The following is a 15,359-nucleotide window of genomic DNA, read 5'->3' on the forward strand; positions in this document are numbered from 1 at the left end:
TAATGTTTGGTAGTTGTGAACAAGTGTGAAGTTGTTTAAGAGATTTATGAAAAAATATCTGAAAAAAAATATTGATATTTGGTGATTTAATTATTATTTGAAGGTCATGAGAGGGTAGTAAATGCACCAATGGAAGACATTGAAATAAAAGACACAGTGGTGGTTCTGCACAGGGGCCATCCTCTGTGAAGAGGCCCTTGGCCCCTGTGTGAAATTAATAATAAAATGATCAATTTATAACAAGGAACAACGGAACAATTTTGACCTATTTTTTGTTCAAACAATATCTCATTGTACACAAAAGGAACCCAGAATGTGTACATTGTGTAATAGCTTAATTGTGCAATAATAGCGTGTGTATAAAAAAGATCATTCTCACTGTACTGCACTTTCAAAATAAAAAAAGTAATTGTGCACAAAAATGAGAAATGTCATTGTTGTACAAAAATAATTGTCATCAGTGTAATTGTATCTTCCAAATATACTAAAATGAGATTTTAAAATAAAGGTTTTGGATACTTAATTATCATCTTTGTTGTTTTCAGTCCAATGTGACAGACCAGATGAATCCAGGTTTTAGTATATTTTTTATTGCCTTTCAACTCATTGCCCAATTGCACAGCCTTAAGAGCTGCATATCACAAATACTGGGTCTTGTTGATTTTCTGAGATTCTACTGCACCTACTGGTACCCTCTTGTCATGTAGCAATAAAAAAATATACTAAAAACCTGGATTAATCTGGTTAGTCACATTGGACTGCTATTATCTTTTTGAACACTACTGTATATATATATATATATATATATATATATATATATATATATATATATATATATATATATATACATATATATATATATATATATATATATATATATATATATATATATACACTTTATTATTATATTTATTATCTTACTTTACTTTATATTTTATTTATTTTATCAAATTAATTTCTAACCTGCCTCCAGTGTTTCCTCATACACACACACACACACACACACACACACACACATATAAAGATCATTCTGAGTGTACTGCACTTTCAAAATAAATGAGAAATGTCATTGTCATACAAAAAAACTGTTATTGTTGGTGAGTCTCATTATTTAAATCAATGTATTTGTATCTTCCAAATATACTTAAATGAGATGTTTAAATAAGCTAAAATAAAGATTTTGAATGTATTAAATATTAAATATCATCTTTGTCATTTTTTAATGTGCTAATGTGGCCCTCTGATTAAACACTGGCCCCTCCTTGGCCCCAACAGTAAAACTGGTCTAGAACCGCCAGTGAGAGAGACGAATAAATAGTAGAAAAATAATAAATAAATAAATAAATAAATAAATAAATAAATAAATAAATAAATAAATAAATAAAAGACAAGATGTTGTAAAACTAAGAGCGCAGATTTTGCGACCTCCACCTCCTGCTCTGGTCCATTTCTCGGATGAAGCAGCTTGTGAAGCTGAGAGACTTTACCTTCCGCCTGCATCTTTAAAAGGCGTGGTGCAGCGTGACAGCCCCACTAACGCTACGTAGCTCCTGAGCCAATATACAGCATGTTTGAGACGACTCGTCTGGCGCTACTGTACTTCTAGAGCTAGATATTAACTCTGTCTCCAGCCTCTAGAGCTCACTTCACTATGGCCTCAGACGAGCTGTCGTCCAAGCTGAGCCGGCGGCTCCAGATCGAGGAGGGAGCCGAGGAGCCGGTGGCTGTGGACCTCCACGGAGCGCAGGACGGCTCGGAGGAGAAGCCGAGCACGGCCAACGCTGACTCGGAGCTGGGCGCTAAGCTAATGCGGAGAGAAGAGCTGAACGAGGGGCAGGGGGAGCGGGTCCAGCCCAGCATGAAGGTCTTCAACCCTTACACCGAGTTCAAGGAGTTCTCCCGGAACCAGATCAAGGACATGGAGAAGATGTTCAAAACGTGAGTGGGCCCAGTCTGAGACTAGTGGTTCTCCTTTTGACTTCATTACAGGGAAGTGACTTTAAGTTTGCTCATATAAGGAAGTTCAGCTGGCAGGTTGCTCATGTTGGTCGCTTCCTCATAAGTCAACCATTTCAGCTTGTTTTTTTTTTAACTGATGGAAATGAACCCAAAACAAAGAAAAAAACACACAAGACTTTAAGGATTAGTGAGGAAGAAATGTGTTGTTGTTGGCCAAACAAAATAATGACTGAACTGAACTGAACTGATGAAATATTTTATGGGATAAAAGATTAGTAAGTGAACAAAAAAACAAACAAAAAGTCAGGAAAATAATCATTATGAGCTGTGATTTGTGTTGGATTTGTGTCCTTTCTGTGCAGCCTGAGTCATGCAGGGTGGGTCAGTGATAAGGAAGTCAGACAACAGGCTGAACTCTTCAAGACTGCATGCTGCCTAGTTAATATGGATAAAAATGCAATGAATGGACCAGTCCATTTTGTCAGATGAACAGTAACTCTCTAAACTGGTTTGTAATGTAACATCATTTAAATACAGCCACACACACTTGACCTTCCGCTCAGTCAAACCAGTGGTCTGTTTAATGGGCTGTTTCAACACTCAACTCTCACTGGCAGAGCGGTTACTCACACTTTTTTTGCATATGTGACCACAAAACTGTAAACTCACATCTCTGTGACCGTCTGTGTTGCAGTTTGAACACTAAAAGCTGTAGGTTCATTTGGTATTTTGTCCCCTCTGGCTGCTATAGTTACATAGTTAAACGTGTTAGGTCAAGTCTTGCCTGTAGCTGTTCTTTTAGCTCAATGATCCCTCTGTGTGAAAGCTTTATGTATCAATAGAAACATGTAAAAAAAAAAAGAACATTATTATTGTGTCATGTGGCTATCACCAGTGGTGGAAAGTAAGTACTTGAGTATTTCCATTTTATATAACTTTTTACTTCTACTACTTTAGCTGACAGCTGTAGTTACTTCACAAGTTGAGATTTAAAATAAAATATATGATACATTTAAAGTGATTAGACTTTTTTTTTTAAATTCGTATAAAAGCATATTAAGTAATTTAATGAGCCCTGTCTGTACAAAATTTAAAACACTTCTTACATAAAAGCATCAATACAAATAATGTAATAATATGTTAATATATGTAACAATCCACAAACAGTCCATTCTGCATAATGCATACTTTTACTTTTGATACTTTTAGTACATTTTGATTCTGATACTTTTGTACTTTTACTTCAGTAAGTTTTGAATGTAGGACCTTTACTGTAGTGGAGTAATTTCCCAGTGTGTATTAGTACTTTTACTGCAGTAAAGGATGTGAATACTCCTCCCCACCAGTAGACTGCCTGTTTGTGTGTAGAGCGGTAGACAGACTGGGGCTGCACCTAACCATTATCATTTTATCCTTTAATCGATTGATTATTTTTACGATTAATCTACTGATTAATAAAACACAACTTACCCGATTATACATTTTCAATATTATATTATCTTCTCTTTACAACAAACAAATATGACAAATAAAGTATACAGTGCAGGGCTTTTCCCCCAAACGGGCTTAACTGATAATCTGTGTTTTACAGTCCAATATAAAGTGTCTTCAAAATAAAATAAATGCAAGGGCTGGTTCCATTCAAGTAAAATGCATGAAGTGAAATGTGATCTACATTTACCAATCAAACAACTAAATATGAAATAATGAAAAACAAAGTAAAATTCAAGTCACTTTCTAGAGCAATATTCAAAAACACTTAACCTTAAGATTAGCAGTCTGTTGGAAAATCTATTTATGGTAAAAAAATAAATAAATAGTGCAATTAATGTAACGCTGACACTTTTTAAAATAGAAAACTATTAGCTGAGCACGCTGCAGGAGCAACGTAGACTCTCTGAATTTACACTGACTCAGTAGAGAGGACAAAAAAACACAGCAAACGTGCGAGCACAGTTTTTGTTTCCATTCATCGGCTAACTTGCGACTCATCGACCTGCATTACCTAAATCAACATATTTACGTATTTCATGATGCATTACGTCGATGCCTCACCTCACCCCTAGACACAACACACTTTCTATAGAGTAGAAACATAATGACATATTTTTGCAGGCCAACCAGGAAGTAGCATCTCCATGGGGTCTATTGAGAATTAGCCTATGTGATTTTTGCATTGGTTTTTGGATCACTGCAAGCTCCGTGGCAAACACACGTTTCTGATGCTGACGCCTTTTGTTCAGCAGGATAATCTTCACAAATCAACAACACTTTATTATGTTTGAAGCGTTAATGCAGCAGACACAAGAAAGAAAGATGTAGTCATGGAAAAATTATTAGACCACCCTTGTTTTCTCCTTGCTTTCTTGTTCATTTAATGCCTAGCACAACTAAATGTACATTTGTTTGGACAAATCTAATGATAAGACCAAAAAAAACTGATAAGAGTTTAATTTAAGAGCTGATATCTAGACATTTTCCATGGTTTTATTGCGAACGATTTTGGTTATTATCAAGAAAACCATGGAAAATGTCTAGATATCAACTCTATGTGTCCAAACAAATGTACCTTTAGTTGTACCAGGCATTAAATGAGCAAGAAATTGGAAGAAAAAAAAACAAGGGAGGTCTAACAATTTTTTCCATGACTGTAGATAGATAGATAGATAGATAGATAGATAGATAGATAGATAGATAGATAGATAGATAGATAGATAGATGGATAGAGAATTTCTTAATCTTGTAAGGGAAATTGTTATGTAACAGCAGCATATACACAGCAATAGACGGTATATGATTAAAAAGAAAAGAACATGCAGTACCATAACATAAAATATATGTATGTGCTACATTAAAATCATATTTTTTTTTTCATTTGTTCATAAACATAATTTGCAATCTAAAAGATTTTGCAAGAGCTCTGAAAAACATGACTAGAGTCTATGAGGCGGACTCGTGAGAGAGTTCCTCTCCTTGTCCGACAACCACTGTAGTCTCATTTAGCCACTTGTTAGTAACTGTCTTTTTAAGGACACTTAAAAACTCAAAATTTCACAAGTGGGGGTGTTTACTAACATATTTTATGTGATACAACAAATGGCAGACATCTCTTCAGCTTGTGTTAACCACAGACCTTGTTTCAGACACAGCAACACATTGAGAAGCCTCTAGAGTGGAGAGGTTGGAGCCCAGGGCGCTGACTTCAACTCATTCCTGTGGCGCCCTATTCATGATTGTTTCCTCTCTCATGCATTCTGTGCTGCAACAAGGAGTGAGACACAGCGCCCGCCTATACTCTGCTGACATTTCCCTACATATTTATCATTAACATGCCTGTGTATATTGTTAAGCAGGAGATACTTGGAACCCAGTGTTTCTGCTGGCAATAGTCTGTTGTGCGATCAGAAAGTTACTGGATAAGATACATTGTTACCTTAACTTCAGTTTTTGAGAATAAGGGAGATAAGATGTATATAATTGTGTGATAGTGGGAAAGAGATAGTGCCTGGATGTGGGTGAAATATGTGATCTATTTACAGATAGATTACACTAAATGTATTGTAGCAAAAGTCCGCTCTCTGGATAATAAACTGGGCCATGTTTACACAGCTTGGTTCCTCTAGTGCTGTTCTTTACTGCACTGTAGATGAATGACAATAAAGCCTCTCTTATCTAATAGCTTAGCCTTGAATTAGCCACAGCCGTTCATGTTTATGTTGCCAGACTCAAATCACAGTCTGTCATCTTAAAGTGCATCTCATTTCCACAAAATTGCAAAGAGGCTCTTGTTTTCTCATAAAGAATTGAAAAACAAGACGAGGTCAAACGCTTGTACAGTAGTGTTCAAAATAATAGCAGTCCAATGTGACTAACCAGATTAATCCAGGTTTTAAGTATATTTTTTTAGCGTGTTTTTTTTTTTTTTAACACGCCCCTTTCAACTAATTGCCCAATGTCACAGCCTTAAGAGCTGCATATCACCAATGCTGGGTCTGGTTGGTTTTCTGAGAATCTACTGCACCTACTGGTACCTTGTTTGCCATGTAGCAATAAAAAATCTGGATTAATCTGGTTAGTCACATTGGACTGCTATTATTTTGAACACTACTGTATGTGTCTGACTCACGCTTGGTCAATGTGATTTAGCGATTTTGTGGGCAATGTGTTACAGGAATAGTTAATGGTAATGTCTATGATGTGAACATTTTGTTTTTTAATACAAACCAGTTACTATACTTAATGATATATTAAACCCCTCATCAGTCACTTATGCGAGACAGAGTCATTTTGTAGACAGTCACTCCAGGCTCCGGAGCACTGTTGGAATCCACCGTTCTGTTCTTCAACTCTCTGTTGTTAGCTAGTGTTGGTTAGCTGTGGTGCATCTTGGAGCTCTGTGTCAGTGTGTTACACCACTGCTAGCACAGTTTGACTGGTTTGGAGGTTTTCAGGCCCGGGGCGGACAGCAGAACCGAGACCAGCAGTATGGCGTCATATTTGAGTCAAATATAACAAATATAACACGTCTGTGACACGTAAATTATTTTGTGTCACGCATGCAGATTTCAACTGCCGCGCGTGCTTGTTTGATCTTCGCGCACATATTCAGCAACCGAGTGAAGCAGATTCATTCATCATTGTTTATATATATTTATTTATTTTTTGCACTACCTCAGACCTGAAGCTTGTTAACATAGTTGCAGTTTCTTTTTGCCCAACTGTTTTTTATTCTAAATATTTAACCTGTGATTCTGTTCATTTTAAATGTTGCATTTTCCTTGTTAATAAAAAATATTTCTGTTAAATTTTGGGGTCTTTGTTTTTATCCTTGTGGTATTGAAAATGGTATCGGTATCGAATTGAACATTTTAGTATGGTGACAACCCTGTTTGTGCTCCTAGGAGGTTGATGCTTTGGGCTGCAGCAGGTAGCCAGTGGAGCTCAGTGAGCAGCGGTGTGACATGTGACCTTTGTGGCTTGTTGGAGACCAAGAGCACCACCGCGTTCTGGATCATCTGAAGCAGTTTTACTGTGCAGGCTGGCAGGCCAATCAGGAGGGTATTACAGTAGTCAAGGTTTGAGATGATGACAGCTTGTGTCAGGAGCTCAATATATTACTGCAGTTCATTACTAATCCAGATATAGTGTTTTTCTCTGGCACTTGGAAGCTCTAAGTCCACTGGGTTTCATTTCTATGTCAACATATCACCAATCTAACCACTATATGATAAACAAACACGTCCCTTTGCTTTTAATTATGGATTTGTACAACTTTTGATTTGTTTGATGTTGTTTGAACACCATAAGCAACAACCGGAGGATGACCTCATCGTGTGTCTGGATGACTCACTCAGTCTGACAGCCAGAGAGCGAGGACGATGTAAAGATTACATGCATTTGTTCTGATGACATCACTTGTTCTGATGATGTTCTGTGCTGTGATTGGCCGCTGTGGAACATTACCGTCCTACATTTAAAATGCATAGTTGTTTTTCTGTGCTTGCTTTGTTGGAAGTAATGTAAAAGCAGTGTAAAGCATTACTCTACACATAGTAATATTGTGTTTGTATGTGAAGTTCAAATGAGTGTTAACTAATAGTACGCACTATGTTATATTTTGAAAGTAACTTGCCCAACATTGGTGACGAACAGCTGAAATGGCAGATAGCAAGTTTCATACAATGAGGTTTCTTTAACATAAGCAGCAGTTGTGATGGCGAGATTGGTGGAGGATGAAGTAAAGCTCTACTTGATCCTGTACCACTTCTTCTCTGGTAATTTTGTTTTTGTGGTGTTGACATGTTCTATCTATGGCCTTATAACTGCTTGAGCTGGGCCTATACAATTGTTGTTTTTAATAAATTGAAATACTACTTGATATCTCTTATCATTTAAACAATAAAATAACAGGTAATCTTAGATAATGACAGAATTTTCATGACCCTGTTCGTCTGCTCTGAAATTCTGGTGGGGGAAAAACTGTAGTGTCCGTTCTCAGAGGGTCCTGGTCTCTTGGTCCCTTACAAACATGCTCACTTTCCCTGAATTTTGTCCAGTATGTGTGTTTTTCATCTATTCTTAAAATAGTGTAGAAAGACTGGAAAGCAGAGACTAACATATGACCTGCTTTGTCTAAATGAAGATGAAGGTATTTTTACTGACATCCATACTTTGTAACGTCTTTGTGGAAAAGATACGTCTGTTTATTCTGCTGTTTCTTTTTGGGATTGACATTTTTTTGTTTGCTGAAGAGCTTTCGTGGCAGTCAGCAGGAAAGTTGTTCAGATTGACTGAGGTTTAGCTTTTGCATGTAGACGTCTTCTGGCTGTTTCTCCACCCAGCTCTGCCCAGATTCTTCAGCTTCCTGTCGTGTCCAGGCCTGTCCAGGCATTTTAAATGCACTACTTAACAATGCTCATTGAACAACCGTCTCCAAAGGCGGAGACCAAATCAGTTGAGCATTTATGTTGTTAGTTATAATTATTATTAAGTGTAAAGATCATTGCTCTGTTTATAAAGGTTCGATCAGAGCTTCTGTTAAGCAACTTGGGGCAGCTTTTTGTAATTCTTTTCATAGAGAATCAAGTGTTCTGCTTGCTGCTTTAAAACCACATATAGTAAGTGCCCTCCGCCTGCCCATTTTTTATGTTAAAAATGAAAAGGGTTGGGCTTAGGGATGGGCGTTTGGAAGAAACCTGCCAACTTGTTTATCTGTAACGTTAACGATCAATTAATAGATTAATCGCTGCATGCATACATGGGCAAAATAAAAAATGTATACAGTATTATGCAAAAGCCTGTTTTGATAACGGATGCTTTTATTTTGAAAGGACGTAAAGAGACTTGATCCTGTCAACTGTAAAACTAACTCAAGTGAGATTAAACTGTAAAGATAAAGTCAAGAAGTTCAGTGTTTTATGTTTTAGCCCCTGAAGAGGCATGAGGTTAGTTTTCACAGTAATCTTCATATTTAAATGTGTTTTGTGTTTAAATAAGTTTTGGATCAAATTAAACTCAGTAATTCATGCTAGCAAGGTTTGATACAGTAAGCTAGTTTTGCTCCAATTAATCCTCAAGCTTTCAGTTTGCAAACTGTATCTTTATCCAACTTAATTCTCAGCTGATTTACGTACGGCCACAGAACTGAATGCTCGTGTTTCAGTTCAGTGATATTGATACACAGTCAGATCATATTAAAATAAAAAAAATACACGTATCGATTAAAAAATTCCACGTGATCGACCAATTTCTTACCGACCATTAATCCATCATAGATTAATTATTCCCAACCCTAGCTGGGCTCAGTAGCCGAGCTGTAACAATCTTCTTCTTTTGTTCTGATCCTGTCAAGGTTTGATGCTGGGAAAGACAACTACATTGACCTGATGGAGCTGAAGCTGATGATGGAGAAGCTTGATGCTCCACAGACACACCTGGGTCTGAAGAACATGATCAAGGAGGTGGACGAGGACCTGGACAACAAGCTCAGCTTCAGAGAGGTGAAACAAGCGAACCAGGCAGGAGTCTGTCTGTCAGAGGATGTTATTTTCACCCCCGTCTCCATCCATGTCTCTCTGTTTCCTGTCCTCCTCAGTTCCTGCTCATCTTCAGGAAGGCAGCAGCAGGAGAGCTGCTGGAGGACAGTGGCCTGAGTGTCCTCGCTCGCCTCTCTGAGATTGATGTCTCTACAGAGGGGGTCAAAGGAGCCAAGACCTTCTTTGAAGCCAAAGTAAGTCTATTATATTTCATTCCAGTCCGTACAGTAACAGATGTGTTATAGAAGAGGAGAGATACACTACACTACACACATACTGTTTGTACAGGATGTCGTCTTCACCCTTCATCTGTTTTGTGATTGAACTGAACTGATTTTATTTACATTAGTTTCAGAAGAAGAAGATTACTTTATTAATCCCACAATGGGGAAATTCAACCTCTGCATTTAACCCATCCTTTTTTTTTTTTTTACACACACAAGTGATCACACCATGCAAGGAGCAGTGGGCGGCACATTACTGCGCCCGGGGAGCTGTGGAGGGGGGTTAGGTGCCTTGCTCAAGGGCACTTCAGTCCTAGACCTGTCAGTACCAGGATTCGAACCAATTGCTTGATTAATTCATATTTATTCAGATTCATGGCAAGAGCAACTTATATTTCTGAGTTGCATCTCAAATTAATCGCCAAGTTCCAATTTTCAGATGGTGCACCCCATAAAGATAAACTGCCTCCCACCCCCTGTTCTGTGTACAATTGGGACAAAAGACAAGAGGTTATATTCCTCCTGTCGAGTGTTATTTTGGTGGCCTGTAGATATTTAGCAGCACTCTTTGACTGCATACTTATGGTTGGTGATTTCAACATCCATGTTGACAATCCCTGGGATAGCAGAGTAGTATGTCACAGAGCCAACACACTAGAAGGGTCAGCCTTCACCAAGTCATCACAAAAGGTCAAATATTTCCATTTCTGTAGATACTGATGTTCGTTTCTCTGATCACTCCTGTGTCCTCTTCAAAACAAATATCAGTGTTTTCACTGAAGTACAAACCGAGATCATTACAGAAGGTACATCGCTGAAAACACTGGCAATTAATTAATTCAGACTTTCTCCTCCACTATTGTGTTCAAAAGCTGTTGATGATATGGTGGATAATTCAGTTGTATTTATATAGGCCAGAAAGGGCTTCATTTCCCTCAAAGGGCTTTACAGACTGTACAGGATATGACATCCTCTGTCCTTTGACCCTCACAGCGACCAGGGAAAAACTTAAAAAAACAAAACGACAAGCAAAATGGGGAAAAAAAAGAAACCTCAGGGAGAGCAACAGAGGAGGAATTCCCCTCCAAGGGCAGACAGATATGCAGTAGATGCTGTTGTACAGAACAGATAGTAAATCAGTTACAATAGAAAGAGAGGGGGGGTATAGAGGAGGAGGTTTGAGAGATAGAGATTAACAATGACCGCAAATAGCACTCTGGACCCAGCCACCATCCATGTTTAACATGATAGCAGCAGTAGTGATAAGATAGAGTCTAGCAGGCGCAGCAGCAGTCCTAGCCCTACTATTATCCATGGTGACCATGATGGTAGTAGCAGCAGCTACAGCAGCAGATGAAGCCATAGCCCACCACCAACCAATCGCAAAGCAGTTGTCATCATCTGGGCCGACCATGATTCACAGAAATGACTCCAGCGGGAGTGTGTTTCAAGCAGGATCACAGCTTGACAGCCCATAATCTATGAAAACCTGCGAAATGAGAAAGAACACGGACATCCGGGAAGAGGCAAAGCAAGTGATGTATCAATGGGACATGAATGTGTAATGATGAAAAGAGAGAGAGAGGAAAGGAAAGGGCCCGGTGGATCATGTCCCCTTGTATTTTAGGGCTAAAGTGGCATAACTAGGGGCTGGTGCAAGGCAGGCCTCAGCCAGCCCTAAATATAGGCTTCATCAAAGAGGAAAGTTTACTCTTGATAAAGAGAGAGGTGTCTGCCACCCGGACTAAAACTGGAAGATGGTTCCATGGGAAAATAGCTTGTTGACTGAAAGCTCTGGCTCCCAGTCTACTTTAGGAGACTCTAGCAACCTTGAGTAACCCTGCATTCTGAGAGCACAGTGCCTAGGGTAATATGGTACTATGAGTTCCTTAAGATGTGATGGTGTCTGACTGTTAAGTGCTTAATAAGTGAGGAGAAGGATTTTAAATTGAATTTAGGATTTTACAGGGAGCCAGTGCAGCGAAGGAAGAACAGGAGAAATATGATCTCTATTCCTAGTGTACAGCATTGTAGACCGACTGGAAAGTCTTATAGGATTTATTGGAGCAGCCTGACAGTAGGTATTGGCACTAATGTAACCTCAAAGTAACAAAAGCATGATTAGTTTTTCTGATTTTGGGACAGGATGTGTCAGAATTCTGCAACGTTACGTAGGTGAAAATGGCAGTCCTTAAAGTTTGTTTTATGTAGGAGCTAATGGACAAATGCTGATCAAAGATAACTCCCTATAGAGGAGGCCAAGGTAGTACCATTGGAACAACATTTTTCAATAATGTATTTCTAAGCTGTTCTCGCCCCAACACAATCAATTTCGTTTTGTTCGAGTTCAACATCAGGAAATTGTGTCATCTATATTTTTTATGTCTTTAAGAGTTGTATGTATCATTTTCATCTGGCTTGATGGATAAGACAGAATGTCATCATAACAATAATGCAATGTTTTTATTGATATTTCTTAAAAGAATATAGTATATAGGATCAATGAAATTTGTCCATGCACCGAGCCCTGTGGAACACCATGACTATCATTAGGGTGAAAGGATGACATATTGCTCACATGAACAAATTGGGATCAATCTGATAAAGGAGATTTGTTTCTAAGGAAGCAAAACTTCTTTAAGCAGCCTCGAGGGGAGGGGAGATAATCTAAATGTACAGGTACATCTAAAAAAATTAGAATATCATAAAAAAACTTTTAAATCCTAATTTTTTGAGATGTACCTTTATATCGAGTTTAACAGCTGTTTCTAAGGTTTCTGGGCTTAATAATTAATTGATGCCTGTTGGAGGCAGTAGGTGGTGATTTTTTCTCTCTAATAGTTCAGACTTATCATTGAAGATAATAATCCAGTTTTAGGTTTCCCACTATATATATATATATATATATATATATATATATATATATATATATATATATCTCCCACTATAATGGAAAACTCTGTTAACCGTTTTTTCCTAAACACAGTCTAATACATGTGGCATCAGGTCAGTCCATAGGGCCTTGGTTTGGGAATAGGAGTTGTGGATAAGCCAGACAGAATTTTAGCCAGCTGATCACATCCTGACCCAAAGCCCTGAGGAGAGGAACAAAACCACTAATTGCTAGTGGTGCTGTGCTGCGTTTAGCCGCCATTGTGGCATCTCTCCATATTTGTTGTGCGTTGACATTATAGGTATTAATTAATATTATTATTTTTACTACAGTTTGTGAAACAATGTTGTCACAGAAACTCATTTTTAATCCTCAACACTTGGCTGAGGAGCTGCACTCATCACCTGACCGCTGTGTGTTGTGTTGTTGTGTTTTTGAACAGGTCGAGGCCATCAATGTGTCCAATCGTTTTGAGGCCGAGATCCGTCAGGAGCAGGAGGTCAAGAAGAAGCAGGCAGAGGAGCAGAAAGTGAGACGTGCTGCTTTCAAAGACCTGCAGTCAGCCTTCAAGTGAACGCCTCTCCCTCCTCTCAGGATCTGTCGATGCCTATGCTTGTCTACTGCTGTCAGTTTGTCAATGTGTGTGTTTAAAGCTCCTTGTATGTCAGACAGTTGTAGGTCAAATTTTAGCACATGCTCAAAGCCCTACATATGCTGGTCACTAGTCCATGATACATTATGAATATTCGTAAAGGCCAGCACCTCTTAGGCAGAACACTGATGAAGAGTCATTTATTCATCCACTGAGAGCTTTCTATAAATTCAGCTATGAAGGTTCCAGTAGAGCAGTTTCTCTTCGGCGGCGCTGAGCTGAATGAGTGGATGATTCTTAGAGTATCTGTCATCTACCACTGGGTCCCAACATCAAAGAGCCACATTTTGCCCAGTTGTCACTCTGTGGCCCTCTGTGCCACCTCTGATTACACTCTGAAATATAAACTCTGATTAAGAGGTCTCCAGCTAAAATGATTATCAGGGTGATAATAGTGAATTTCTGCCTCAAAGTATAATAAACTGCTCCGCAGTGTTTTTAGTGACACCTTCAGACGCATGGATTTGTTAGTCCACTTAGCCGATACAACTGCCTCACCTTTACACCAACATTGCCACTTGCTGTGAGTGATTTTCAGTCTCAACACCCAGTACCTTTTTGTAAAATCTGTAAGCTATGGCCAAAATGACTGTGCCTATTTCTATGTGTTTGTATAGACTAGTGATGAATGCACATGGCACGGCTGTTGTGAATGTCAGCTTTTAATTTTTTTTATTTTAGCTCTTTTTCAATTTACTCATTCCAAAATGAATTAAATTCACACTTTGCACACAAGTTAATGTTCAGTGTTAAACAAATACAACACTTCCAAAAATGTTGGGATGCTTTCAACAACATAAATAAAGGGGATCATTTGCTAATCCTTTTTGTATTCAATTTAAAACTTTACAAAGACAATATATTGTTTTATGTTGAGTCCATCTCAGATGAGCTCAGGCCCAGAGAAATGGGCGGCGTTTTGGATGTTGTTGATTTATGGCTTTCTTTTTGCAAGGTGGAGTCTAAAATAGCATTTGTAGATACAGCAACAAACTGTGTTAACTGACAATGGTTTGAAGGTAACGGGCATCCAATGTTTCCAAGGTTTTCAGCCTTACATGCAGAGCTTTCTCTGGATTCTCTGAATCTTTTAATGAAGTTATGGATTGTTGATTGTGAACTCTCTAAATGTCTTGCAATTGTGTCTTGAGAAGCATTTGTCTTCGACTGTTGGATTATTGGTGACATAGTGGTTAACCTCACCTCATCCATGCCTGATGCCCCTTTCCAACTAATCATGATATATTGTTAAGCTCTCTGTGGGATGTTCAAACAGGTGTTTTTTGAGCGTTCCCCAACATTCTGAGTCTTTTGTTGTCCCTGTCTAAAATTTTTAAATTTTGTTCTGGCATCCAATTAAAAAAAAAAAGACTATTTACAATAATTCCTGAAGCTAATATGGTAAAACATGAAATTGTTGTCTTTGTACACTCTTTAATTGTATGTCAAAAAGGACTTCGTTTTTGTCTCTTGGGATGTTATCCTTTGACAGAATGATTTCCATTCATAGAAGTTAATCAAAACATTTTGTATAAAAACATTCTACAAAAAAATGGTAGTTCAATCTCAGGTTGTAGTAAACATCCTCTAAGGGGCCGGGTGTTCATATTGAATTATGGATGCACCTTGCTAACCAAGCTAGCTAGATAAGAAAGCCAAAATGCAGACTCAAAACTTGAAAACCATCGTCGAGTAACCATCATTATGGCTACATCTACTTCTTTTATATAGTCTATGTAATCAGCTCATTTCCTGTGGTCCTTTCCTTTTCAAATTTTTTGTCATGGCAGGTGCCTTTTATTCCAGTTATTATTATTTCCAATTATTCCATCTCTGTTGTCTCATACCAAATGCCTCCTCACAATGCTAAGATGGTTTAGTGACTTGTTTAGTATGGCTGGCTAGTGAATGTGACAACAACTAGCCTCAGTGACTGTCAGGGCTAAAGGGCATGCAAAGCTCTGGGTGAGTTTTGCATTTAATAATTTTGTACTCTACCTGAATTAGCTACCTATTAGCTGTAGAGACAATGTTTAATATGATATTATATATCTAGATATAATTGGCCTCATGCATGAATGTTGTCTTATTTTCTT

The 15,359-nt window shown here is 38.1% G+C and overlaps 1 protein-coding gene across 1 annotated transcript; it reads left to right on the forward strand.

Annotated features, from left to right (window-relative positions):
• Positions 1-1,533: 1,533 nt before the first annotated feature.
• Positions 1,534-14,084, forward strand: efhd2 (EF-hand domain family, member D2). The gene is made up of 4 exons (XM_059333492.1): positions 1,534-1,938; positions 9,311-9,458; positions 9,554-9,688; positions 13,054-14,084. The coding sequence occupies exons 1-4, from the start codon at positions 1,652-1,654 to the stop codon at positions 13,183-13,185; spliced, it is 702 nt and encodes a 233-aa protein (XP_059189475.1). The 5' UTR covers positions 1,534-1,651; the 3' UTR covers positions 13,186-14,084.
• Positions 14,085-15,359: the final 1,275 nt, after the last annotated feature.

Source organism: Centropristis striata, chromosome 5, assembly GCF_030273125.1.
Source record: "Centropristis striata isolate RG_2023a ecotype Rhode Island chromosome 5, C.striata_1.0, whole genome shotgun sequence".
Lineage (NCBI taxonomy): Eukaryota > Metazoa > Chordata > Actinopteri > Perciformes > Serranidae > Centropristis > Centropristis striata.

Bases quoted from the DNA above. Each gene is read 5' to 3' on its own strand.
- efhd2 (XM_059333492.1), top strand. From the start codon at position 1,652: ATGGCCTCAGACGAGCTGTCGTCCAAGCTGAGCCGGCGGCTCCAGATC. The intron at 1,939-9,310 runs GTGAGTGGGCCC...GATCCTGTCAAG, and splicing joins ATGGAGAAGATGTTCAAAAC to GTTTGATGCTGGGAAAGACA. The intron at 9,689-13,053 runs GTAAGTCTATTA...GTTTTTGAACAG, and splicing joins AGACCTTCTTTGAAGCCAAA to GTCGAGGCCATCAATGTGTC.